Source organism: Vanacampus margaritifer, chromosome 13, assembly GCF_051991255.1.
Source record: "Vanacampus margaritifer isolate UIUO_Vmar chromosome 13, RoL_Vmar_1.0, whole genome shotgun sequence".
NCBI classification, from domain to species: Eukaryota; Metazoa; Chordata; class Actinopteri; order Syngnathiformes; family Syngnathidae; genus Vanacampus; species Vanacampus margaritifer.
Window position 1 is genome coordinate 10,046,409 of NC_135444.1, and position 27,952 is coordinate 10,074,360.

Here is a 27,952-nt window from a genome sequence, read left to right on the forward strand (position 1 = left end):
TCTCATTTGTCAATTTTATTCTTTCCTTTTAACACAAACGTAATAAATAAAGAACATCCGCTGGGTCACACCATGCAAACATGACTTTCAACATAAAAGATTATTTAGCAACCATCTCACTGGCTGGCTTTGTTTTGGACAAGTGTGCTTGTCCTCATATGTATGATGCAGTGACATGTGTGCCCCTAATTTAACATCAATGTACCTGTTTGACAAAGCACAGGCTATTATGTCTGTAGCCAGCTATTTAAACATACGGTACATACAGTACAAGAATACTGTGCACATAGCCTGTCCGCACACCCTACGTCAAAAGTAGGAAGAATGAACGTTTACATGGGCGACAGTCAAAAGTGTTCCAAATCAATGTGATATGGGGAAGAAAACTTGATCTGGCTTATAAGAGGAAAAAGAAACATGTTTTCTATTGTGGTTGACAAAGTGCAAAATATTAGAAACGGCTGTAGGTACAATTTAGTGCACTTTCTGCACCGTTGCAGACTACAACCAGATCGGTAGATGCTTTAATATATTAAACATTATGTTAAATTAATACCAATAAAAAGTGAACAATTACATTTGAAAGGGCATCATTTTTGTTACAATACAGTATTTGTGTTACTTAGTAATCATGTGTAGCCATTGCTGTGTTCCCAAGTAGACCAGAAAGAAATGCGGGCCTTTTCCCCTTTATCTATTATGCTTTTATTACATTATTCTTAGTTTACCATTTGTCCAAATTAACACACAGGCATGCTAACCTTTTATTGTAACAATTGTATTTACACATTTAAATAAAGTGGACTATTTTAGTAAAATCTTTTGGAACACTGAAATATGCACCCGGCTGTGAAAGGTTGATGATGCAAACACAAAGGCACACATTCACAGATAAACAGAATATGGAATATGAGGGTATATATTGTATGGACTTTGTGGACATAATAAAATAAGTACTTTCTGAAAGTCCAGTACAGCAGAGATGATGCTTTAAATTATTGTGTGTCCAGGTCCACAGTAGATTCTGTCCAAATGGTGCCATTACGATAGTTGGGGATCCAATGTGATGCAAACTTCAAGGGACAGCACAAATACTTTGAATCTTTAGTGCAACCAAACGGGGATGAAACGTTCAAAAGGGGCAAACCACCAAAAATGTGTCTTCCTCCAGATTTACCTACAGGAGGTTCTTTCCTACTCCTGACCGGGACAGCTCCCCCAAAAAATGGAAAAGAAAAATATATTCCAAGAGAAAGTCTTCCTTCTATTAAAGGTCCATCTTTCCACCGATGTCTGAGGAAGTCAGGGAGGGAAGGTGTGAATTTTAAAATCAGATGAGTGGGCTGTGGGTGACGTGTGTGTGATCCGGCAGTCTAACACGGTCACATTTGATTAATCAGTGCTTTTTTTTTTTCTCTAAGCGAAATATTACCAATAATTCTCAACAGTTCTGTGAAACAGAGTAGGGGAATAAACAGACATGAGACATTCCACATGTAAAATGAAACATTTGGTTTCATATCTCCTAACTAATCTACCTGTCTTTTATTTCTCCTTGTGTAGAGCTTCTATGAAGGCTTCAAGCTTCTCCTGGATCTCACGAACTTTCTCTGCAAAGAATCACAAAAATCAGGTTTCGCTTAGACACATACTCAATAGTCACACATTTGAGAGAAATGACGAATGCATTTTACAGAGTGTCATTTGCAAAAAAAAAATTCCACTCAGACTTGTTTTCAAGTTCCAAAACAACATTGTCACCAACATGGACAGCCTAAGATAGAACCCACTTTCTGCAGTCGGAAGGAAGAAACCTAAAAATTCCAACCTTTAATTGTCTGTTAACACACTCTGATTAGGTGGCACAGCATTATTGGGAGATTACGACACCTAATGGAGGCATGCTAACAATCCAAAGGAGCAGATGTGGGCTAGAATGAAACATACACACGGGTCTCCACAGACTTTGGGCTCAAGTGTGACTGAGTGTGACCACAGCGCCAATCAGAGCAGGATTACCAACATCTGTCCACATGGATGAAAAGTCCTTTGGAGGTGTGAGGAAAGTAGGTTGCCGACTGTGGGATCATCAAAACAAGGGAAAGCCCCAACTCGGGCTTCAAAGCTTAACTTATTCTGATGTGGCTGATGTTGCATGTGCTACACAGACTCAGTGGGCTGTTCAGCGCAGGGAAACATCAAAATATTTGCATATTACCAGTTGGCCAGAGGGCATATGAGGACTTGTGGGTGTATTAAGGTAACTAAACTGAAAGGAGACACTGATTCACGACTTGATAATGGACGACAGACACCTCACAAGTTTACATACACAATCTATTTTAGGATTACCCTCTCTAGCCCTATCCCGGTCAACTTTCTGTCAATACTTTTATTAAGTCAGCATTGTTGTAGAAACCACCAAAATATTTGTTAAGATATTTTAAAGAGACACTTCCGGCTGCCAAGAACAGTCATTTGGGTGGGACCACTGAAGCCCTCCTCTCTTTTTGAGGTGGGTTTTGCATATTACTGGCATCGGGTCAATACCTCCATTGTCCAAAGTTTCAAGTCAATTTCAGTTTTTTTTTTTTTCTATTAACTAATCGATACTATTGGTCAGTCCCGACATGGTTATGTTATTTTGACAAATTCTTAACCAAATTGACCAATCTAAAGTGTTTAAAATGGCTTGCTCTCTTTGACAATCCAGTGTTAACCATCCTTGAACAGAGCTGAATAGTTTCACATTAGCCGCTCCGTTAAACACTGCTGCCACCTACTGACCACTTGGAGAACTCCTTTTATTGCTGCGATATTACACCCTGCAAAAAAATGAATGTACAAATTCGTTCAAATTATGTCTTACTGAGATCCTCGGCTAGTTGGACTCGGCGGCCAGTAATCAGCTGAGATTTCTTCTCTGTATCCTCTCCAAAGTCCTCCAGCACCTCCTTAACATTTTTCTCTAGTCGGCGCACTGAGGATGATAAGTATTGAGTGAACAAGTCCAAAACACACACAACAACAACTCATAATCTAATAACTATATATTGTGACAATCACTTCAAACCAAAGACTAACTGACAGACAAAACATTTGGATATTACAGAATGAAGCCAGATATCCAAAGTTTCTATGTTTACCTTCAGTGTTGGTGAGCTGTTGTCTTAGTGTGTTGGCTGTGATGACCAACATCCTCTGTATTCTCCAGAACAGAACGACATCATTGCACTCCAACTGGGAAAACGTGTCAGAGTCACTCACCGAATATAGCTAAACCGAAGATGATAATGACAACCTTAGAATGTGTCTTCTCTTCTTTTTACCTCCGAGTCAACAAAGTGCCTCTGGTAGTAGTAGAAGCCCCTTTTGCAGAGGTTACAGTGGGAGAGAGCTTTTTGCAAAAAGTGTCGTCGATATAGCTGATGCCATGTATCTTTGATCTGGAGCGAAAATCACAACGCTACTCAGTGAAGCACATTATAGAGCAATTATTCCCGTACAATAAAAAGTCAGTATCATGGACTCACTAGCACTGGGTCTACTTCTACCGCTCGTCCCTCCAGGTTCTTCCTGACAGTGGTGACCTCATCATTGGCTAGGTAAGCAGTGTGCTCATCGTGCAACTTCAGCAAGCGCTCAAGCTCTGTTTTGGTTTCATTTCGGATATGCTGAAAAAGTGAGGCAAGTTGAGCACTTAATCATGTGTTATATTAACTTTAATACAAAAGAGCCAGTGAACAGTGTAGAAACACTACCTGATCTGCTGTTCGGTTCTTCCAGTTCATCCACCTCTCCTTCCAGTCTGGACCAACCATATCTTTGATTACAGCTTCGGCTGCAAAATACGGACAATGATAAGGGAAGATTAACACAAAAAAATGTCTATTTGGTCCAGTGTTAGTGAAGTGGCACCATACATAAATATCATCAAGCATATAGTCACAATATAAACTTTTCCGGAAAACAAACAAACAAACAAACTCTTCTTGCTTGAGTTACCAGACACCGCATTGTTAAAGTTGCCAGCTAGCTAAAGAGGAGACTGAAGGGAGAAACCCCCATAAACAAACAATTTAAAGAAGTCGGGAGTAAAGGCCAGGAAAAGCATTTCAAATGAAGTACGGGTTGCAGGCGTGATGCAGTTATTGCAGGTAAGGGTTATTCACGTTCAGTTAATTTAATAATGTCTTTTGCAATAGTTTTGTTCACTTGAAAAAAGGGTAGGTTCAAAAAATGCTGCACTAATCATAATTGATTAACACAGCTAGATGTAAATACTATGAAATAAAAGCTGGAATTGTTTTTCTAATAGTACTTCTTTTGATCTGAAATGCAAATGCCTTCAGTATACAACAAAAACAAAGAAACTGATGACCATTTCAGCACTTTTGGAGGTGACTGTATTTAAGTACCAATGGAAATAGCAACGTAGGAAGATTTTGCAAAAATCACAGTCAAAATGCAGAGTCTGGTTGGAATTGCAAATTCAACCTGCGTAGAAGCACCAAGAATTTTGAAAATCAGATGATGGATGCCAAGAATTTTGAAAATCGGATGATGGGTCTGGAGAAAATTATTTTTTATGTGCATGGTATTTTCAGGCAACATTTTTGTATGATATCACCTATAGAGAATCTGGTCAAAAAATACATTCAAATTACAATAAATCAGTATAACTTGATTTTTTCTCACCCCCATCTCCTTGACCCTTGTATTTCATCTGCTACTTGGAAAACCCCCTTCTCCAACTTACAGACAACTTTCAATTAAAAATACTCCCAATAAGCTCATACAGGCCGAAATTCTGAGGGGTTCTCCAAGACGATCCGTCAAAATTATTGCGTTGTTTTAAATAGTGTCACTTGCCCTAAAAACTTGACCTAAATATGCAAATGGAAATTGCAGTTGAATAGGTCGTCTACTTTTTGGAGGCGTTTGAAGTGTGCACTCATATTTTTTTAGAAAATTCCACAAAGGCGGGTCACTTGTCACATCGCTAACAGAATAAAGCTTCCAACACAAAGCACGTCACATACTGTCTTTGAGGCGTGACTGCAAGGTTTGCTCCATGAATTGAATTGCTGCATCCCACTGAGGCTTGTCCGTGATGGAACGGTCTTCTAAGGCATTGTGCTGGATCACCCTCTGATGACACACACCACAAAAACATCGCAAGAACATTACAAATGCCAGCTGACGTATATGACCTTGCATTCAGTTAGCCAGAGTATGTTGACAGTCTGTTTACCAGGCTGTCCATGGCCCTCTCGTTCCACTTGTGCCGCTTGATGCTCTCATCCTTCACGGCCTCCTTCAGCTTGTCAAAAATGTCATCCTGGTCTTTGCCTTTGTACTCAGCCATGAAGCGAGCAAATTCCTCCTGCAGCGTCTCCCAAGCAACCTAAAAACAAGATCAGTGTCGTTAAAGCTGAAGAAGAAATATGGAGGAAGTTGTAATGAGGTAATTTGCTTCTCAACATTTTAAATCTTCTAGGTAAAAACAGGAATTTAGGAAGGTGTTTGTCACTCAATGTTTACAATAATGGGGTAAAACAAACAGACATTAGTCCATTAGAACACATTTTTATACAATATTAAAAATCCAAATGTCAAACCACACATTGGACTCAATCACAGATTGAACGGCTCGATGAATGCATCGACATCTATGTTGAAAGTCTTTACCTCAAGGGCTTTGTGTGGAAGCTGCTTGTCAGTCCACTGCTTCAGTTTAATGTCTACAGTGGTGTTAAAGGTCCCCGAGTCCATTGTTTGTGCAGCAGGTAGATAGATGTTCTCTATCACATGCGTTGAAACACGCTCCCACAGCTTCTTCTGCAGGATGGCTTCCCTGTTACGGTATAAAATGAATCATGCCAACTTCAAGACTCAACATAAAGGGTGACAGCATTTGATTGTTAATCGTGGTATTTGATCGTTAATAAAAGCAGGCATACTCTCGACTGTACATTCCTATACAGTTTCACTATGAGCCTGTTAGCAGTTAAGTCCCCCTACTATCCCCTCATGGCAGGCTGACAATGGAGCAATACCGCCCTTGCCTGTGCACCAAGTCCCAATACGACCAAACCATAGCTATGACTCATTTATCACAAATGGATGCTCATATTTCAATATGGCTCCCTTTTGTTCTGGATAGCCATTTACACTGTCAATAAGCATGATCGCCAATAGCGCAAGTTGGATAACAGGGCCACCAATGCTCATGTCTGACCATTCATCAAGAAAATTGATTGCAAAGACATGATGGAAAGCATACTGGGCACAACAAACCAGTATACAAAGATTCCTATACCCTTCAATACCTCCTTATATAGACTTACATTAGCTTCCCCCTTATTGAGCGATGGCATTTTTATTAATACCAAGATGCCTTTTCTTGTTGTCCAGAGCATCTTTGCGTTTAGTATGCCTTGAAAGACTATGCCTTTTCTCTGTTCCATGTTCTCTCCTGCTTATCTTCGGGATCCTCACCTTTTGCAGCTGACTACAGGTTGAACAGTGGCAAGTCAGCCACATAGCAATTATAAATGGCGCACTGTGGGGAAATTATCCATTTATTACACTCACTTCCATCAATCTTCTCAGTTTCAGAGACATTTCAAACCCTGTTTACAAAAGCCTTATTCAAATATGTTTTTCTATTGGAGTTTAATTGTGATGTATCCATATCAGGCCAGTAGTTGGTACAGTAGTCTGAAGTTCCTGTTAAGTGATTATAAATGTGCCCTCCAAATTTGACACGTCACAGAGATTAGTGTTTTTAACAACCCTGCCAAATTTGGGCAGATTGTAAAGTATATAGAATGTCAATCAAATACTACAAAAAGATGGGAAAAAATTCAGGATATTTCTTATGCCTACACATAACTATTTGTTTAAGCTGGGAAAATATGTCGTAAAGCCGCCGTCGTATGAAATACTGTACTGTATATCCCCACCCAGACGTCACTGGATTTTTCCAATGAGGCACTTGAAAGCGGCCACCCCAGCGCAGTACACACACTGACTATCAATCAAGTGCGTCAAAAAAAAAAAAATTGGAAAACTGAAATGGTGAGAATTTGTTTAATGCTATGTCTCCACAATTAAATACTACATAGATCTTAGTCTTAACACATTAAAAAAACATTTTTTTTCAACTTTTGTCATAAACAGAGCATTTATTTATCCAGCCTGTTATTACTCCCATTGACCCCGAACTATGGATTGTTACACACATCTAAACTTAGCCCACCATCATCTTTCTTCTACTCGCATCTAGTTCTTTGCTTCTTATATAGTGCATAAGCACAAATTGGGGCTTGGACCAACTTTGTTTTTAAAGCAGAGCCAGTGTCAATTTCCAATAGCATCCATATGCAATTGCTAGGTTTGTAAAAATGTTAATCTACCAAATAAAAGTTGTACATATACATTGTATCTTACCTTATACAAAAAAAAAACACTATATATATATATATATATATATATATATATATATATATATATATATATATATATATATATATATATATATATATATATATATATATATATATATATATATAAAATTATCTTACCAGTGCTGTGGTGTTACTTGACTCAAGCTGATGACTTCATCCAAGATTTCATTCTTGGCCTTTTCATATAGTTCATTCTGTAAAAATATATCTGCACAATTAGTCCAGTATCAGATTAATTCATTTAGTTTGTTCATTAAAGCATTATTTCTATTATGAAATTATTAGTTCATAACATAGCTGCAGTAATTTCTGGACTACAAGCCGCTCCTTTTTTTTTACTTGCATTCGACCCTGGGGCTAATACAAAGGTGCGGCTTATCCATCAGATCACAAGGGCGTGCACTATAAATGAAGCGCAAGAGCGTCAGGCAGAGCAAATCAAACCAAGTGAGCCCAAATACAGTAGGAGAGACAGAACGAGAGCAAGACAATTTGCACCCTCATTACGGAAAAGAAAGTAGCGGTAACCCGGTGCTAGGGCGGCTTATAGTCAGGTGCGCCATGTAGTCCAGAAATTACTGTATATGTGACCGTTTGTTTCCATGTCAACAATTTGTATTTCAGGGGAAAATGTTGTAATATTGAAGAGGTTACACTGTGTGTGTTTTTTTTCTTACCCGGTCCAGTTCTCTCAAACGAGGGTAGTTGTTTTTCCACTCCGTTTCCAGGTTGAAGCGGGATGCTAGTAAGAAAAAAAAAGGTATAGTACTTGAATTCTGAACATATAATTCATGAGTATCATTTTAATTTAGAATAACATGAAGCCGAAGCCAGCTGGGATAGGCTCCAGCACCCCCGCGACCCTTGTGAGGAAAAGCGGTCAAGAAAATGGATGGATGGATGCAAGGAAATTAAAATTTTGAGATAATATTCCATTTCCATGAAAAAATGGTTTGCAAATCAACAGCACAGACATGACATGAGCTTGTGTGTTTCACGTGTATGACGTAACAGCAACTCCTAGACTGCTAATGGTGCCAAGCTAGACTAAAATCGGGTAACGATTTACACACTTACCTACCCCCTAAGGACAAAAGGGATTGAGACCATCATCCACTCTTGTCAGAAGTCAGTGGTTTAGTTCTCATTTATCTGAATGGTTTCTACATGTTTACACAGCCACACACACAAAATGGCAACCCACTGTTCCTTATTCAAATTGGAGAATGGGCTAAATGCTAGGTCTTGGTGCCACAGTGGCTCTGAACAGGGATGGAGACTGGCTTAGTGTGATTTGATGAGCTGTGGATCGATACAGCACACAATAGGCCTATGGGAACTGCAGGAGTATGACCATAAATCTCTGGTTCTCTTAGCCTGTGATGGTCTCAACTAATTACTGCAGGAGGGCAGCACTAACATGGGAAAAGAGGCAAGATAGAAAAAGTATGGCCAATCAAGTGGGTTAGAAAGCAAGGCTGGGTCGGGGTAGAGCACATGTTCTGTTAAGAGACAATGTCTGACTGGTACTGGCACTGTGAAAACCAATAGATTCATACCTTCATGAACAAGGTAATGGAGCTAGTTCAACGAAAAGGGAACAGTGTTTTTGTTGTGTAAAATGATTTGAGTCTCTTTGGAATGGATGAAAGGACAACATTGTATGTAGGGGATATGTGAGGTCGTAAGCCAGCTTGTTTACTGATTGTTTTTCCACAAAAGTAATTGTTTTTCTTACACCACCTTTAAAGACGTCAGCTTGCTGCTCTACAGACTCTCTGACCATTTTCCAGAAGCAGTCCGAGACGGCCAGACTCAAGTTCTTTGTGGTCACCTGGTGGGCCTTCAGCATGCCGTCCCTAGTGACATAGGGCAATTAATTGGCAGCAAAACACTAATGAATGCCATAAAACATTGCATTTAACCCTTTTAACAAACGTATAAATGCAAGGACGCTTACCGCAATAATCTGGAGTTCTGGAAGAAGTCCTCCTCATAGTCCTTAATAGAGTCAATGCTCTCCCCACTGCTTCCTATACATGGATCAGCAGCAGGAGAAATGCCGTCATTTCTGGAGTTATACTAAATTGTATTACGAAATAACATTTACTCAAAACAAATCAAAGCCAAAGAATGACCTTTTCCTGTTACGACAGCAAAGTATCCCAGAGCCTTCATGGGAAACAGCTTGCCCTCAACTATCTGTTGGATCTGAAATAATAGATTCGTTTTTTTTATACCCAGCAATCCATGAGCATCAGATTCAACTAAGGATGTGTGCCCTCTTGTGGAGAAGCAACTTATAGCTATAATTGATCAATTTCCTGGCCAAATAGAGTATTTCTGTACTTCAGTCATATGGCCTGCAAATATATTTCAAAGGACTCTAAAGCAGTCTTACTCGGTTGGGGCTGGCCAGGTTCTTCTCGGCCAAGTCCACTTTAGTCAACACAAAGATGGTCCTTTTCCCGTGGGGGTCCATTTGACTAACCAGATCGGTTACAATGCTCCGCTCTGCATCCACGCTGCCATCTGGAGGGAGACAGATTAAAAATAAGGTTTACGCTGCCAGTCACTGTTACCTCCTGGCTTCAATATAGTAATTTTAATTGGAGATGCAAGATCACAGCTCACCCTGAATGCAAAGGATGATTGCATTGGGGTTCTGCATGTAAGCCTTGCTAATACTGAAGATGGTCTCCTTAGTGTCTAATGCCATGCCTGTCGTCACCGTCTGGGAAGGACGTATAAAAAAACACTTAAAAGGACTGCACTCAAAAAAAAAAAAAAAAAAAAAACATGATAGAATGCAATTGATGTCTATGTGGTCTATGATTGACTGGTGGCTGGTTCAAGGTGTAATCGGCCTCTCGCCCAAAGTGAGCTGAGATAGGCACCGGCTCACCAGTGGCACAAATGAAGATGAGTGATACAAAAAATGGATGGACAACAAAAGACATCAGACAGGTTTACTCACACTGATGACCCCTGGCAAATCAACAAGGACCATTCTCTGGATTCCTGGGCCTTTGACACTCAAAGATATTGTCTGTTAATTAAATATACAATCAAATTCACAGTTAACACACTAAGATGGAAGAACCAACATCCCATGCTTTCAATTCAAATGTAAAACTAAAGGACAAACCTCGCAGCTGACAGTTTGTCCTTCTTTCACGCTCTTTCTCATCCTCAGCTCAATCTCATGCCTCAGAGCAGCCAGCTGCACAGAACAAAGAAGACATTTAGTTTTTCTGAATATTTGTGCCAGATGGACAGAAAAAAACAAGTTTGTGTCTTACATCTTCTTCCTTGGTTAAGTCAAACTCGCGGCCACTGTCTTTGAACAAAGCCACATGGTGCGGGCCTTCACTGAGGGTCACCTGCAGGAGAAAAAACCCCATAGTGAAATAAATAAATAAATAAATATACATTGCACGTATTTCCAAGTACTTAAAAAAAAATTGCAACAAATGACATTCACTCAGGTCCAATGTACCTTAACAGGCGAACGTGTCATCATCTCTCCAGATCCTCTAGGGAAAATCCTGGCCTGTGCAATCATCTCCAGGACGCTCGTTTTGCCAGCACTCTGATCGCCCACCACAATCACCTTTCAGGACACAAATAGTGGGAGAGGAAAGGATAGGAAAAAGGATGCAATTCTGGTTAGGACAATACAACGCAAATCTTCACTCATTAATCAGTCATGCAGTTTACCTAGTGCATTCTTACCCTGGGTAAATGGTCCTGTGTGTTGTAGTTGGCGTCATAGTCAGATAAGATGTCCAAAACTTCAGAATACAGATCAATAAGGGATTTCTACAAACACAACAAAGTGAGACATACTTTGACATTCCTGTTATCTTTGGCGTAAAAACAATTGTCCATTCAACGATTGAAAATACTTCCTAAAATAGGTGGGTTTCAAACGGTGCGTTTCTAGAGCAACCCACCTTTACTTTCCTTTGGTGAATCCCTTTATCGTCTTTTTGCAGAACAACTTTTCTCAACTCCTTGTTCTCTTTCTCCAGTCTCTCCAACATGCGCTGATACTTAAGCTATGAAAGAATGACAGAAAACAACCAGTGTCAGCAAGGTCCTCACATTCACTTGAGAACAAAACAATAGGTATATACTGTATTTTTTTAAATATACAATTGCAGCCAAGTAAGGTATTATAGCTTCATGCAGTAAAGAAGTGAGTGAGTGCGAGTCTACCTGGGTACGAAGCAGGTCCTCTTGGAGTTGGTCTACCCTTTCTTTATCTGAGGACTAAAAATCAGAGAAGAGGGGGAAAAAAAGCAAAGAACAATAACAAATTGAGTTAACGCTTCCTTGCTGCAGGACTTCGGATCTTCTTTAATTCTGCATAAGCATGAAATGTGACCATTTCCCACACAACATGCACATTGTAACAAGAATAATTTAATTGTGTGATGAAGAATAAAGAGACAGTGGGGGGATGGAAATTAGGCACACAGTCCTTATTCTGCTAGAGTTCTGTTCCTTTCACCTGATGCAAAACAAGAGCTCACACTTCACACCAAATGACATAAGCTCTTAAAATGATTAGAAGATCGCAACATTTTTCACAGGCAATTCAAGAGTGACTGTTGATTCAAATCCCATTCATTTACATGATTTGTACATGTGCAGCAGATTTGTTTAAATTATCACCAACAAAACAGGAGACAGCTCACATGAATAAATGGGAATTGGCAGGAGAGAGTAAAGACAAGCAAACAACTGCAGAGCGAAAGACTGTTACAAACTTGATGAACTGCACAAACCGTATTAGATTGTTTGTAATGTTAATAAATAAGAAAGCATTGCATTTAGAAGTGATAATCCTGCACACTCCTTGACTGCACCAGAAACATTTCAAAAAGTACAGTTCACACCATGCAGATGTTTTCCATTCTTAACCCCATGCTCCCATTCACAAAAAGAAGTAGTAGTAGAGTGACATCTGAGACCAGACAATGAAGGTCCATGTTTGGCCTGCCAACAAGCTACTCACGTAGCATATTGTAGCTTGGCAATATATAGCTGAAGGTGGTGGGCAAACGGACATTCATGTAGGGGGGTTAACTAATAGTATAGATTTTATTTATACAATTGCTCAGCTATTAAATATATAAATTAAACATGTTGCAATGCATTTGCTGAAAAAGTTAACACTTCCACTTCCTTACGCTTATAAAATGAGGTAACATGACTTTTGGAAAGGCACTGCATCATACTGAGAGTGGTTTCTAAAATTCCGGCTACTTCATTTAGCATGGGAGTTAAGATATAAGAAGTATTAGTATTAGTATTAGTTTTTTTTGGGTGTGGCAGTAAAATGCAATGTTGCGTGTAGTTACAATAATGCTTTACTCAACATCTTGGCAGGATTTAAACTTCAGCTCCAAGTGCCCAATTTCGATTTAATGTCTTTACTTTATTAGATTCACTTGAACCATGCAGTGTAATACTAGCCCTTGTTAGTGGCGTACGTTTAATGCTTTTCATCGAACAACGCACTCGGCCATTGGGTACATGATTAGATAAGCTGTGAACCTTCTAAATGGGATTTGTTTTTTGATAGGGTGGCTCTTGGCGCGGTGGGACCGGGGTTCACCTTGCGTGTGTGATGAAGGGGGCTGGGGTTCGGAGGCGGAGTGGGAGCAGGCTCTGGCGGTGGGGGACGCGCATAATTGGCAGCAGCAGCCCGCCGGACCTCCTCCTCATGCTGTTGGATCTGCTGCTGAATAAGAATGAGCTCGCCGAGCAGACCCTGCTGGGGTACGTCATAGTGAGAGACAGGCAGGAGCACCAACACAAACAGCAACCAGCCCACAAGGCCATTGCTGGATCCCAACACAGAGCTGACACATCGCACCATTCAATGGTACGGTTTCTGTCAATCATCACTGGGTCAAGGATTCAATTATGAGAGTCTTGCCACCATCGTCAGTGCACCGCAACAAAGTCTGAGGCCAAACTTTTCAAAACTGACGGCAGGAGAGGTGACTAATACCACAATTAGCACCTCTCAGCAAGTGGCATCATTCGGTTCCCTCATCGCTCATCATGATAGAAGAGCTGCAACGGGTGTCGTGATTGTAGGCTGCTTAAGACACAACATCATTTGTGGTAGTACTTACTATTGCAGATTAAAACCATATTGACACTGAAGCATGGTGAGGCTGACAATGATTAAGCAAGCGCAGGATATTACTCCATGAAGCGGTGAAACACATACTAGAGCGCATCTAATGAAATTTAGATCACTCCACCCCCATCATGACAATATATTTGTGCAACATTAAGCAGTGTAAACACATCTGTTAACTTATCAATTCATCATTTATCATCACAATATGGACACAAGTCATGGGGGGCCCTCCCTCAATGACTTATATTCAACCTTTAAGACAATTATTTGCTTCCAACTTTGTAAGACTGTGCCCCAGTGCACAAAGTAAGGACTATTCACGTATGCTTGGCTGAGGTTGACATGGAAGGATCCAACCAACCAAACATGTTATGAATGAACGATCAAGCCAGGCACTCTTATTGTCCTCAAACTCTTGTTTCAAGTCTTCCTAAAAGAGAGGATGCTGTTTCAGCATCACAACTTGAAGCATTCCAACTTTATCCATGTATTGTATGTTGAGTAACTTGTGTTGTATGCTATTTTATGCGTCATGTAGGAGATGTTTGCAGATGGGGGGGGGGGAAGGCACATCAGGGGAAAAGAGCAACATTTTATAACCATTCACATACAAAAAAAATTCTATACATAAAAAAAAACTGGGGGGAAAAGGGACAGAGAATAACAAAACAGTACAAGTGGGATGAAGCAAAGATGACGTGATACATGAAGGAACAACTCAGCAGTGTGCATAAACAAATACTGCCGCACAGTGAGTACAATTTGGGTCCTCGATTTACAATGGAGGTCTGTTTCCCAAGCGGGACATAACATAAATTTGTACACAAGTTGAAACCACTAACTGAAACTAATAGTAATAAAAACATAATTTAAGTATACTAATATATTGTGGTAACTGAGCATGCCTTTTTCTGTGTAGTGTGACAACGTGTTCTTCGACTGCTGCCCAAATGAGTTCATTGCATGCTGTTTGAAATCTCGTATCTCTTGACCATCTTAAACCAAACACCAAATTATGTGATAATATTGAACTGGCATTCTTTTACATACTCAGCACCGGTCTTCCCCATCCACTGGCATCCTTTAAACATGTTCATTTTTCTAAACCATAATCAGTTTATAAAGGTCTTTGGTCAATTAATCAAAAATACATACCAACAATCGTGTCATTGCCAAATTTGAACATTTTACCTTTCAAATCAAAGTCAGCAAAGGAAACATCCTCAGATGTCTCAAAGATTAATGTCAGAGTGATTATCTTGGGGGTGTGTTAAGAGGGATTATATTTTTATTATTTTTTTTTTTTAAATATCTGGTTGCTCAACAATCAGGGACGACGATCATAAAGATTTAACTCATTCAACACAGAAAATCCTTATATTTGTGGTCGACACAGTTGTTCTGCAGTTGTGAGTTTCTATTTTTTCCAGCACTACTTTTTTCTTCTTCGTATTTCTCACAAAAACAGATATTTGGTTTTGGGGAGAATCTAACTCCAGATGCCATTACGCTGACTGTAATTATTTGTGAGTGGCCCTTTCAAACGGCAAGACCCCATTAGCATGCAGAAGCGCTAATCACAGGTGAAAAAAATTCACTGACAAGTTGTTGTTTTTTTAAACCAATTAATATATACTATCATGTCCATGTTCAGCCAATGTAGTAAGGGCACATTGTGTGCACCTTTTCTGACTTAAGCACACAGGAGTGGAGAATATGCCCCTATAAGAGCAGTAAGCACAGACATGGTGATGTTGTCCACATCATGTGGGAGGTCTCAAGTTTTTATTTTATTTGGTGAGATGGAAAAAAACTGGATATGTGTGTACCCTGCTTAACATATTTCTCCACAATCAGTAGAAAACAAATTGTGCGCTCTGAGCATGTCAATGTCAACATCTATAGTCAGGGTTGCTAAATGTCATCCATATTCACTCTGTCTAAACAAAATAATATTATAAAAGATAGTTTGCACCTTACATCTTGCAGTTTTGGTGAGCAAAAAGAGGCAAGTAGCAGGAAGCAGATATGAGGCCGAAGGGTGGTGAATTTACCTTTTTGTACTGCTTGTCATCTTGTGAAGCAGCTGTAGAAGCATCTGTAGCTTTCAATGGCGGCTCCCCTGAAGTTTCTAACGGAGAAACAATCGCATTAGATGTGACTGAGAAATATTTTCTGCATAATGTATACATTCTTCAGGTGACGATATTCATTGCTAAATGTCAGATGTGTGGAAAATCTATCCGATATTTTTTTCATAAATTTTAAATGTACAAAGTGTATACGTAGTGTGTGAATTTGCATCTAATGAGATCTAATAAAGTATTCCAAGATTCTGCACCCTGGCTGAGAGGTTGTCATTTAGCAATACTGTATGTTTATTAGTGGGGTTGTAGTTTGCAACAGAAATCTAATTATTTTTGTCATTAGATTCAGCTAAAGCTATTTTCACAAAATTCAAAACACATTATCAAAACGTATAAACAACTCATGGAGGTGACAACAGTGATTTAACATTTAATGGCTATGTTTAGGTGTAAATGCCTCAGGATAAATAAATGTCATTACTAATATGAATACAGAGAAATCACACACACTGGCCAGTAGACCGTTATACCAGATTCCTTTTGTGTTTTTATGACTCACAGTTGTCCACTGAAATTTTGTTTTTTCTGTCTCACTGGAAACAAATTCACCTCAGAAAAATGTGTATTTTCCAAACATCTGAGCATTAACTAGAGAGAGTGAGATTGTGCAATTTAAAACAGAACATACGGAGCAGAGGATAGAGAGGGTGGAAGTCAAAGGAGGCATAAACACACTAGTTAGCAAAGGGTAAAAAAAAAAAAGAAGATTTTTTTTAAAAAAGACGAGGAAAACATCGTGGGTGGGGGTTTAGAACTGAATAAAAAGAAGCCATCCATGTCCTGCAGGAATTTAAATTTAATTTGTAATCTAGTAATAATTGGATTCAAGCAAATTCAAAGGAATGCTTGAGACTAGTTTGAACATTCAAAAGTTCTATTCCGCGCAGTGAGAAAACTACTGCACACTAAATTCAGAACCTACATTGACTGTTTGATAGCAGTAAAATAGAAGCCAATATCCAAGCATGGCAAGGACTCCACAAATGGACAGATGGGCCACCAAACCACTCGAAAATGTTGGTTTAAAAAAAAAAAAGCAGCAGAAAGAAAAGCGGTAGGTGGACAGCACTAATGAGTTTTGGTGTACACACCTAACAACAGAAGCAGGCCAGAAGCTCCTTTGACTTCACTACCCAAACTCACACCTGCGAATAATGTGGAGGAAAACAGAGGGGCATGGGAGGAGGAGAAACACAAGAAAAAAAAAATCATGAAAGACAGAAGCAGAGGGATGATGGTCAATGCAGGGCCACAATGAAATGATGTGCAAAACAACGCATGCTTATGCAATTGTTAATTGTTGTGTCGTTAAGTTAAAAAAAACATGATTAGTCTGATTAAATGTCTCTTCTTTTATTGGCTATATATCTGGAGCGATTTGTATTCGTCCACAAGTCGATTACAGACTGCATCTGCTGCTTAATGGCCGCTTCAAATTTAACGTGTTTTTTCGTGGCTTTCAATGACATTCACAAATCTCATATGAAGAATCCATGCTTCCATGATGTGAAGCAAGACCTCATCTGTCAATAAATCACATCGCTGATGTTTCCGCCTTCATTCTCAGTATATGTGTGGTGGCTGTGTCAAAATTCTAAGCAGGAGAACATGCATTAAAAAATGCCAATGCCTGTATATGGGGGTCTCTCACATTTTAAAGATGTTAAAAATCAGTATGTGTGTATCCCGCCTAAGTACCAACTATTGTAGCATATTACCAGCTGCTTGAGTTCTAAGAGATGGAATGTTTCTTTTTTTTCTTTTTTTTTTAAGATTATATTACAGGTTGCCATGCATACAGACAAGTCACATGCACTGGACATGAGATGAAACACTTATTAAGCAATCACATTCCTTTCATGTTCATATGAGTCACAGCAAATGTGTTCGCTGACATTTATGTATTTCTACAAAACGCCGGGAATGTTGACAATTTCATTTCAGAAGAGTGTGCATTTTGGGGTCTCATGTCTTGCTCCCACATTCCAGACAAATTTACTGGAATGTGCAGATGACTATGTTTGTTTCACGCACTATAAAAAATAAATGGATGGACATTATCAGTTAGCTGTAAACTAATAATAAAGACCCTCCTTATTGGTCATTCAAGTTATTGTTTTAAAATATAATTAAAAATTTTTTTTGGGGGGGGTTGACTTTTCAGGAACATGGATGAGGCATGTTAAGAGAATCTTTTGACTCACCAGAGGACAGGAGACTTTTGATGAACGTGAAGTTCTCTCCTATCTTGTCAAAGTCAGGCAGTAGTTTGGCTATTTCCTCCATCTCCGGGAGAGCTTTGGCCAATTTATCTGAGGACAAAAAGACTGAATTAAAAAAGTGATTCAATGAAATACAAGCATAATTTTCCCATCAATCACTATATTGCACTGTCACACTGTATCACCAAGTATGTTTTTGTCTTTCACTATAGGGTACAACAATGTCAACACTTACCAAGATCTATTTGTTCGCTCAGCTCCCACACAAAGTCAGGAATGACCCAGTTGTATTCGCTAAAATCAGGCAGCATATCCTTCCACTCTTCGTAAGTCTATAAGTGAATTGACACAGGTGAGCAAAACACTGAAATAAAGACCAATAAAATGTTAGCTTTTATGAGGAGTCTTGTTTTTGCATGGTGGCGTAGAATTTTTGTATGGCTGCAAATGCACTGATTCCTAAATGTGGGATGTGTAGACCCTTTCTGAGTGCACCATTAAGTAAAAAGGTGTCCTAACCTGTGGTATACTTCTTGATTGTTGAATAATTTTGACAAAACATATCACAAAGACATGAAATGTCAAATTGTGAAAATGAGTTTTTAAGCTTTATATGATAACTTTGCTCTGAATGGGAATTGGAGTGATGGTTACCATACAGATAGACAACAAAAAAAAAACAGACTTGCATGCATACCTTTTTAGCCGTGTATCCTCCTCCCACAGCGCTGCCAAGCAAAATGTATCGCAGCTTCAGCAGCCTCGCAACGAGTCGGCCCACCCAGAAGTTTCGCTTCTGCTGGTAGCCCCTGCCCCCCGATCCCGGCTTTGGTGGCCGCATGGGCAACCGTGACATGGAGGTGAAATACCGGGCCGCCGTGCGATGAGGAGGACGCTGAGAGTTTGTGTTTCCATAGTAACGGTGGTGGATGGCACGGTACAGAGGGTGCAGTTTCTGAAGTGGTATGCGAAATTTTACCCCCGTCCTGGTGGGGACCAGATTCCTGCATGCCATGCTAAAAGAACAAAACAATTCGACATGATTCTCTCATATTGTTTCACCTGTTTATTGAAGAATTGTACAGTTATTGAACTTTCCACATTTAGAAGAAGTAGAAGACACGATTGCTGCATTTGAAAATATGCGTGTGTGTCCTACTGCCTGATGACCCTGCCCTGAGCGTTATGGTCTGGGTTAGGCAGGCAATGCCGATAACAGTCTATTTTCAGTGGCAAAACAAACTTCGTGAAAAGACAGAAAAGGGGTGAAGCAGGTAGGTACCGCCGCCCAGTGCATGACCCAAGCCAGGCGATTGACCAATCAGAGACGTTCACGGTAAAATAAAGACAGCAGGACAGTTGCCGGTCACGGCAAAATGTCCACTGACTACACTCCATTTTCGAACCGCTTGTCATTCTGACAAAATTGTCTGCGTATAATGATGACGATGACGAGTTGTGATAGAAGTAATGTATTAACACGTAATTCACTCAAGGAGAATATACATTGACTTAACTAAGAGTCAAATCATTCGTTATCTTTATCAAGCTAGCTGTTATTCTAACCAAGCTAACAACATACACCAGTCCAGCTCACGCTACAGTATTGTAAATATTGCTTTTAAAGAATTAGCACATATTTCAGCAACTACATGTACATAAATATTTACTGAGAAATCTAATAAGAGGCGATTAAGATGTCTCTTCTAAGACTGTCAGCTAGGCTAACGCTGATTGCCTTTTACCTCATCGTAGACGACTGGCTAATAGTATTAGTATTAACAGTTTCTTTATTAAATGTAAACTTACCATGCAACTTTACTCCCAACGCGCAACATGGTGCTGATGTTACCAGCCGAGATGATACAGATGTATATATAAGTCACACATTAAGCTTAGCCCAATGCATCTTTACACAAGATACACACCCGCTTGTCTCGTTAGCTAAAGGACACAGGCTAGAATGACAGCCGACTTCCGGTATCCCGGTCCCACAAACAAATCGGCCCTGACGGAACACGCCACGGTAGTTCCACCACAGATTCAGAGTTCAGCGAGCAGTGAAAATATACTCTCAATTGCCCTCAAATTGCCCAAAATTAATTAAATAAACATTAAATAATCCAATGATTAACAATCTATTAATTGAAAATTGCATCAAACAATTAAAGTGTTAAATAATTAAAGACCATTTGAAATATTCTTCTGTTCAATATAATACAGTATTTCACTTTTTAAATTATTAAATTTCTACATTATTCATATTTATATTATTTATATTATTTACATTATTTCGAAAACTCTTTGCTGTCATTTACATAAATGTCATTATTGTAATAAAAACTCAATTAAATGTTTATAGTATTTCATACTTTTGAAAAATTATTTTTTTTAAAATTATGCTGGCATTTTCATAAATTTTATATGGGCACCAAAAATTATTATTGCAATAAACACAATTAATAATTGACAGCACTTACAGGTTATATTTACAGTAATGACCGCTATGATCTGAGTACAGACCGTCAGTCCAATCAGTGGCAAACGGATGTTGGGGCGACCGGCCAATATTGATGAATAATTTTTTTTCTTTTCTTTTTCTGACAGGGTTTGGGGGAGCGTACATAACTTTTGATAAATTTATGGTCATCAATCACAGCAGGATTTTGGTGGTTGCTCCACCCTCACCGTGGTATGAAACATGGTACTTTGGAATCCTACCTCCTCTAGCATTAACCCTAACTTGAAACACAAATCCATGTTTAAAACCCTACTTTGAAACCCCAAACCTATAGTTTAAAACCATACATTGAAACCCTAACCCCAGTTTGAAACCTTAACCCTAGTCTAAAACCTTACTTTGAAACTCTACTTTGAAATCATATCCCTATTTTAAAACCCTGCATTGTAACCCTTATGGTAGTTTAAAACTCTAATTAGTTCTGCACCACAGATTGTAAAATTCTACTTCATGGTTATCCGACTCATAAGAATATCTGCTTCATATTTCTAATAAGGATATTTTTCGTACCCGGACCTATATCACTGAATAAGCATATGACATAATTGTTTGAAAACATTTATTGAAACAAAAAAAAGTCTAAAGAACAATTTTCAGGGGTAAAAAGACAAACATAAATATAAAATAAATTATTAAGTAGAAACATTTCAACACAATGTACATCTCTGCTGATAAAAAAATATATATATACAACCAATCGAATGGATCGCTGATGTGTAGAAGCTGTCAATAAACGCAGATCCAATTAGCTGTACTGGTGGTTGGTCAGTAATAAAGATGCCTCTGCATTCGACTATCAACTTGGATCATAATCTTTGTTATACACACCCTGAGGAAACATCCATCTGAGCCTATACACTCAGTGGCTGACTCAAATGCCATCCAACCGTTTGTCAACAAAACATGAGAATAGGAAGCTAATGCTGCCTGTCAGCATATTATTGTACCTATGTTAAAGCAACATCTCTACATAAATCCAGGGATTCAATATTGTCACCAAAAAAAGGGGGGGCAATTTTTTAGCATAGAAGAAATGTTCATATTTATACTCAGCAACAACATATTAAAGTGACATTTGGTTTTAAAAATTAAATGTGCATTATGAAGGTGCACAGAAAATGAACACATTTGTTACAAAGCAGTGGCAAGTGAGTCAATTCATGGATGTTAGCGTTAATCAGTTTTCACTTTCTTACACTTCTACAGTAGAAATTTGCTTTATCGTGTACATTATAGACCCCAGCCAGACAAATATTGAGCCAAGTAATAGCAGCAACCTAGTTCCAATTTTAAAATAACACAAATGCCCATGATTCATTCCCAAGTGAGGAAAAGTACAAATGAATCCAACTTGATATGAAAGTGAACACACAAATAAATATAAAAGAATGTATAAATTAATCAAAACTTGATTGTAAAAAAAAATAAAAATAAAAAAAAAGTACCACAACACCAGCCCTTAATATTCCAAAAACCTATACAATTTTAGATAATCATATATTCAGATTTTTATGCACACAGAAAATGTACATCTCAAAACATAATAGACAGAACCCAACTTTTCTTATTACAGTCAACATTTGTTTTGCTAAATGTATTTTGTACAGAATGTCTATACAACTTATTTTGTTTCTCAAATAACCAATCAAGATAAAAACAAATGTCTGAAGAAAATAACAGCTTTGCATTAGTAGCATGTTACTCTCTTCATAACAATACAATCGTGCCTTAGGTGGTCTCGCCATGAAGGAACTGTTAAAAGGCTTGAGTACATCAGGTCCCCGAGCAAAGTTTGTGGCCTGATTTTTGAATCATTCTGCAAGGAGGCAAAAAAATAAAATAAAAAATAATAATAATCCCAACCATTGTGTCAATGCATACATAACAAAATAATCTACTTGTTTTAAAAACTGAATTTGTCACAGGTTAAGACACATTTGTTACCTTAAAACGTTATCTTATCGATTAAAAATGGCTTTTTCACTTTTAATGGCACCCAAAAAAGTAGTGATGCTGCAACTGCTTGTACTGGACAAAAATTCTTAATGATTAAGCTACACACGATGTATTGTAGCAGCAAAATATGCACAATCCTGTTACATTATTATACAGACTTTTTTGTTTGGACACAGAGACCAAGCGACTACATTGGGTTGGCCACTGAAGTAGAAGAAGAATAAAAAAAAAAATAGAAATACAGATGTCTGTGATCCTCAGAATGAACTTTTTCAGATATTGGAGCCTACAGCTTTGTGTCCTTGTTTTAGAGTCATATTTGAAGTAATACTATTTCAGCATTCTGCAAAGAATTATTGTCTTAAATTCTATGCAGTGCAGCATATCTTTCCCTTGCTATTAGTCTGCTATATACCCAAGTAGTGAACAATCTATATATTACCATCACATGTAACCATCTGATTCTACCACACTGTTGGCAGCTAAAAACATGTGTTGTCTCCAAATGATACATTTTTGAGGAGCATTGATTTCAAAACATAAGGGCATTGAATATATTGGACAGCCCCTTATATAAAACATCATGTGTGGATTTAAAATGACAAACGCTTTCAGTGTTGCACTAGGGCTGCTTGGCAAAGCAGCGATTTGATGAGATGCAGAATGCATAAACATTGCACCTTTAATGATTCTTCCATGGGAAGAGATTTATAGCCGAGATGAGCACAGATTTTTTTGGAGGGTGAAGTAAAAAAACAAACATAGGAGTGGCTCGCAGAGTTTGTAGTTACATTCCCAATGCACAATTGTACAGTTTTAACCTCATTTGCTCTAAGAGCTCAACAGCATTTCAACATCCTGCAAATATGCATCGTGTATGTTCTTTCTGAATGATCACATCATTTTGCCACTGAGATGACTACATACTGTTGTGGAATTTTCATGTCGCCGAACTGCTGAAAATTCCACAACAATACTTTGAGCTTTAGACAAGATTAATGATCACACTTATGATCAGCAGCAAAATGGTTTAGCTGGTAAGGCGCAGAAAAGCAAAAGTTATTTTGAAAAATTAGGATATACGTTCACACTGTTGTCTCAGAGGCAGGTTGTTGGTGGCATGACATGGTCTTTTTCATGTGACAAATTAATTGTTGGCTGGTTTCAAGAAAATATATCAGTCTCTCACTGTCCAGAAAGTCATTAGTGTTCAGTGCTTGTTGTGCTTTGTTGTTGAGTATTTGATGCGATTTAAACAGTATTTCACTAGCTTTTTAGGTCCCTGACACCAACTTACTTATAAGCATCCAGGATGAATATATATAGTGCTGCGTTAAACTTGCAAAAATAAATACAGCAGACATCTATCTAAAATGTAACTATACACTTCTTTTTTTGTGTGTGTATTTCCTTTCAGGTATCAGTCAGAGAGGTGTGAGGCCATCCGCATTTAACGTCTTGGTTTTTGTAAGAACATCACTACTTTGCCCATGGCTTGCCAATTAACATTGGTGCAGTGTTAAAAAATTAACACCTGCCAATCAGTTTCCCTGTCCATGACTGCAGTTCTGCCCCAGTTTGAGAAGTTTAATGGCCGCCAGAGAACATAGTGCAATTCACCCTATTCAATACAGGATTTGTTCTTAACAAACCACACAGTGAAAGGTCTGCTATTACCATCACTGCTGAAAACAAACTCTTATAGCAAGCATTTGCACAAAGCCAGAGAAAGTATCCGGGCAAGGCTGCACTGACCAGAACTGCAGCCAGCACAAGACATACTTGTCACGCGGCAATTTCACAATGCTACTTTAATCTCAGTTGAAGTGTCCTGGGCAAGGAAATGATACAACATGGTTTCTTAAAATGACAAGATGTGAAACAATGATGACATCAGGCCTGTCCGAATGATATCCGAAAAGAAAAAAGGAAAAAATGAAGTCTACAGCAACTGTGGACACTGTATGATCAAGCTGACTACAGCAGTTAACAATTTTTTCCTGCCGTTTCTGAATGAAAACCTCGATAACCAAAGATCTTGTTTCAATTTAACTTCTACTATACAGTAACAAGCAGAACTTGCAGCAGGACACCTTCAACCAAATCATCTAATCCACTTTGTAATAAATGCCCCTATAATATCGTGTCACAGAACTGTGATAAAACTGAGCAATTTAACATTTATCCTATAAGTCCATTCACCTATTTTAAAGGTACTCTTTTAGTCAGACTAGGTCATGGATTTGAAAGAAAAATGGCTCCCCAGGAACCTACTCTTAATTACTTTTTGTCATGAAAACCTTTCCAAGACTCCATCCAATACGGCACTGGGCTCTTTCATAGTCTGACTCTTAATGCAGCAGTAGCCTGCAAGCTTCAAAGATACAAATATATCTTTAAGTTGCATTTCTGAGGTTTCCAATATATGCATATGAACCTCAAAATATTAACAAGACATAGCTTTTAACCCTCTGCCAAGCTTCACTTCCAATATTAAGGGTACAATTATTTAATTTCATTGACTCAATCTCAGTCCACAAGTTGCTGAACCAGACATCATCATTCAAATGTGTTGGAGTGGTTGAATTTGTTTGATCTACAGCATTTTTACAGAATACAATCATCAAGACCAGTGACAAGCAGAGATTACGTGATCACCTCAATAAGTTAATGCGCAAACATACTCTTTGCTTTGATAGTTCCTGTATGAAAAGTGTTGGCTAATGGTAAGGGTTTTTGGGGATGCTAGGAAATGTTCTTAATTTGATAAGAGGAGTCATTTTCAGGAAAGGCCTTAGCTTCAGTAGTAGTGGTTGGTTTGGGGGGCCAGTCAGGGTCCACGCTGAGCTCCTGGGCCAGATGCATGTAGCGTGCCTTGCGTGTCACCTTGCTTGGGCAGCATACATACTTGTATGCCAACAGCTCAATGCCTTTCTGAAATGTCCACAATCCCACACATAAATTATTCATTTAAAAACATTGAAAAAATGTGGAGGATTTAATGAACTGATGTCACATAATGTGGAGTTTTTTTTTTTTTAAAACATTTGAATCACAGGAGACAAAGATATACTCGTTTGCATGCAACAAAAACATCTCTATGGAATGCTCTATTCTGAATTAAAAAATATATATATTGCCCAAAACGATGAAAATGTAAATCTCTTAAAATACGGCGAATATCCAGGTGCTTGTTTAAAAAAAGAAAGAAAAGAAAAATTAAAGTGAAACTTAATTTGTTTCAGCATTTCAATTCAAAAAGTGAAACTCATCATATAGATTCACTACAAAGCATAATTCTGAAGAGAACAGTTTGCATTTCAAGAATTTAGAACATTATAAAAATCCTTTTGAATGTTTGCTGATCTCAAGGTAGGAATTGACCTTTGTAAACGTGCAAAAATAAAAAATAAATATTAATAAATTAAATAAATGAATAAAAAATAAATAAATAATTTCAGTGTTTCACTTGTTTTGCATTGAACAACTGAAATAAACTAACTTTTCCAGGATATCCCATTTAGTGAGACGCACCAGAATTAGTATTAAAACTGGTTTGCAATGCATTGTGGGGCGATGTTTGAAGGTCGCACAGGACAAGATTATTCAAGATGACGACCCCAACCCCCCACCCCCCACAGTTGTCTGCTGGAACAAAACAAAAAAAGCCAAAAATAAATAGTTACACAGAGCCAGCATGTTTAACTACCAAAACAAAAGCCATGTCCTAATTAATTGGACACAGCCCATGTGGTCTAAAGTCACGTCAATCCTTGTTAAATGCAGCAGTCCCTCAAATGTCTAAGCTCATGTGATTGCAAGAAAAAGTCACTCGTATAGTTAATTATGCTGCCCTCTTTCATTATGGATTGAAGACCTTCAAAAGTCAGAAACCTGAAATGCATTGCACATCAGTAAGATGTCAGCCTTGATTTTTGTAAACTGTATCTTTAGTAGATAATAAAAGCAATACATTGGCAGACTGGATATTGTTTCCTTTTCTGACCTAATAAATACATTTGTAACGCTTTAGGCAATAAGTGTCCTACTTTTTCACTACAACAGACTTGCATGCACTTCAAGAACCAAAATTGAGCATAACATTAAAAGAGGCTTGCTGAGAAAGTTTTTCTGTCTAACACAACCCGTAAAACTTCAAAAAGCGTATGGAGTAACAGATAAAACAAAAGGAGTCAAATATGAACATATGGGTGAATGAAGACATTGATGATTAGTCTTCTTCAAACACACATTTCACTACGGTAGCAAGATGGGTAATTGGTTGAGGGAATTAGATAAGCACTCGTAATAAGGAGTGAAAAGGCAAATGCAGCAAGTAGAGCTTTGAGGCTAGCAAATTGCTACGGGAGGGGTAGCAGACTGAGGGAGCAGGTGGAATATGCAAACATAGGTCCGAGGGGGAAAAAGCCTTGGTAAAATGACCATCGCAAAGATACTACTGTTGATCATGATGAGCCAAAATAAAAAGGGGAGGGAACACCACACAAAAGGGAAATGAAAGGGCTAGAATAGGAGATGTCATTTTTTCCCAACCTGTGGTGGTGGGGCAACAGGAGCGATGCCCTGCTTGTCTCTGCTGAATACAAACTTCCATAAGATGATGTCAATGATGAAGGTCTGTGGCGCAGTGGGCAGGGACAGAATTACAGAGAGGCTAATTTGATTTCATTTAGTTTTAAAGATATTTTTTGCAGGGTCTTGTGTTTTTGTTCCCTTTTATTATTGCAATTAAGTCATAATTTGGGCAAAAGCAACTACAAAACCAACAGGACAATGCACAAATGTATTAGCTCACAAACAATGACAAACAATTTTGATTGATTTTAGTCACAATTTGGTTGTAGTTAGCAAAACAGTATCATCTAGGGTGTGCTAAGCATGGTGCGGATGCAAAGGCAGCCAAGTGTTAGGAAGCTCAATTAAAACTGCTCCACAGAGTGTAGCAAGAATGACTACCAATTGTCATGCAATTGAAAAACAATACAGTAAATAAATATTTCCACTGAAACGCAACCAATCTGACAAATATCAAGTGTATCGAGTGTAAAAAAGAAAAAATTGCATTTTAGAACATATTTAAGTGATCCTGCTGTCAAGAGAACGGGACAAAGATGAGGACATTGCATGACAAACAAACAAAAAATCATCATGAGAAAACCACCTCCTGTTACCATATTGGTTCATGAGTCTTACCTCTACCACGACAGAGACGGCAGCATTGACCACGATAATAAGCAGGAGTTTTAGTCTCCAATTAAGAGGAACGCAAACAATCTGTGAAGACCAAAATAAAAATGTTCAAACAAGAAACTCCTTTCATTTGTGTAGTCTGATATTTCTACACTTTTTTACCTGTAGAAATTCATCCATGGCCTCCGCAGGGTAGAACATGTTGGCGAAGAGGAAAATGTACAAAATCAAAGTGGTCACGACAAAAGGCCCTGGCAGAA

The 27,952-nt window shown here is 38.4% G+C and overlaps 2 protein-coding genes across 11 annotated transcripts in view; both read right to left on the reverse strand.

Annotated features, from left to right (window-relative positions):
- On the reverse strand, positions 1 to 27,923 carry opa1 (OPA1 mitochondrial dynamin like GTPase). Of its 9 annotated transcripts, none has more exons than XM_077584621.1 (31): positions 27,855 to 27,923; positions 27,696 to 27,776; positions 18,702 to 19,020; positions 18,240 to 18,336; positions 17,987 to 18,094; positions 16,874 to 16,927; positions 15,690 to 15,766; positions 13,099 to 13,257; positions 11,694 to 11,747; positions 11,429 to 11,533; positions 11,208 to 11,294; positions 10,972 to 11,085; positions 10,775 to 10,855; positions 10,621 to 10,695; positions 10,450 to 10,521; positions 10,107 to 10,206; positions 9,874 to 10,004; positions 9,611 to 9,683; positions 9,433 to 9,505; positions 9,216 to 9,331; positions 8,150 to 8,214; positions 7,590 to 7,666; positions 5,692 to 5,857; positions 5,255 to 5,407; positions 5,043 to 5,151; positions 3,762 to 3,841; positions 3,534 to 3,674; positions 3,330 to 3,446; positions 3,147 to 3,240; positions 2,870 to 2,980; positions 1 to 1,610 (listed from the first exon to the last, which is right to left on the reverse strand). In XM_077584621.1, the coding sequence occupies exons 3-31, from the start codon at positions 19,017 to 19,019 to the stop codon at positions 1,546 to 1,548; spliced, it is 3,072 nt and encodes a 1,023-aa protein (XP_077440747.1). In that variant the 5' UTR covers position 19,020; positions 27,696 to 27,776; positions 27,855 to 27,923; the 3' UTR covers positions 1 to 1,545. The 9 variants fall into 9 exon arrangements, with proteins under 9 accessions (XP_077440747.1, XP_077440745.1, XP_077440744.1 ...); XM_077584619.1 differs by lacking the exons at positions 27,696 to 27,776; positions 27,855 to 27,923 and adding an exon at positions 19,814 to 20,038 and having other exon boundaries at positions 1 to 1,293; positions 1,539 to 1,610; XM_077584618.1 differs by lacking the exons at positions 27,696 to 27,776; positions 27,855 to 27,923 and adding an exon at positions 19,814 to 20,038 and having other exon boundaries at positions 1 to 1,450; positions 1,539 to 1,610.
- The window catches only part of atp13a3 (ATPase 13A3), a 29,299-nt gene continuing 22,417 nt past the window's right edge, over positions 21,071 to 27,952 (reverse strand). The window contains exons 31-34 of one of the 2 annotated variants that reach the window (XM_077584615.1): positions 27,855 to 27,943; positions 27,696 to 27,776; positions 27,036 to 27,119; positions 21,071 to 25,415 (exon numbers count right to left, since the gene is read on the reverse strand). In XM_077584615.1, the coding sequence (XP_077440741.1) occupies positions 25,227 to 25,415; positions 27,036 to 27,119; positions 27,696 to 27,776; positions 27,855 to 27,943 (443 nt within the window). In that variant the 3' untranslated portion in view covers positions 21,071 to 25,226. The remainder of the gene's footprint in view (positions 25,416 to 27,035; positions 27,120 to 27,695; positions 27,777 to 27,854; positions 27,944 to 27,952) is intronic. The other variant, XM_077584616.1, reaches the window with a different exon arrangement.

What these genes read in the sequence shown, in the direction of transcription:
- opa1 (XM_077584619.1), bottom strand. Translation starts at nt 19,842, where the DNA reads ATGTTGCGCGTTGGGAGTAAAGTTGCATG. An exon ending in GAGCGAACAAATAGATCTTG is followed by an intron (nt 18,095 to 18,239) that starts GTAAGTGTTGAC and finishes TTTTGTCCTCAG; the next exon opens with ATAAATTGGCCAAAGCTCTC. An exon ending in CAAAAGTCTCCTGTCCTCTG is followed by an intron (nt 16,928 to 17,986) that starts GTGAGTCAAAAG and finishes CATTATTCGCAG; the next exon opens with GTGTGAGTTTGGGTAGTGAA.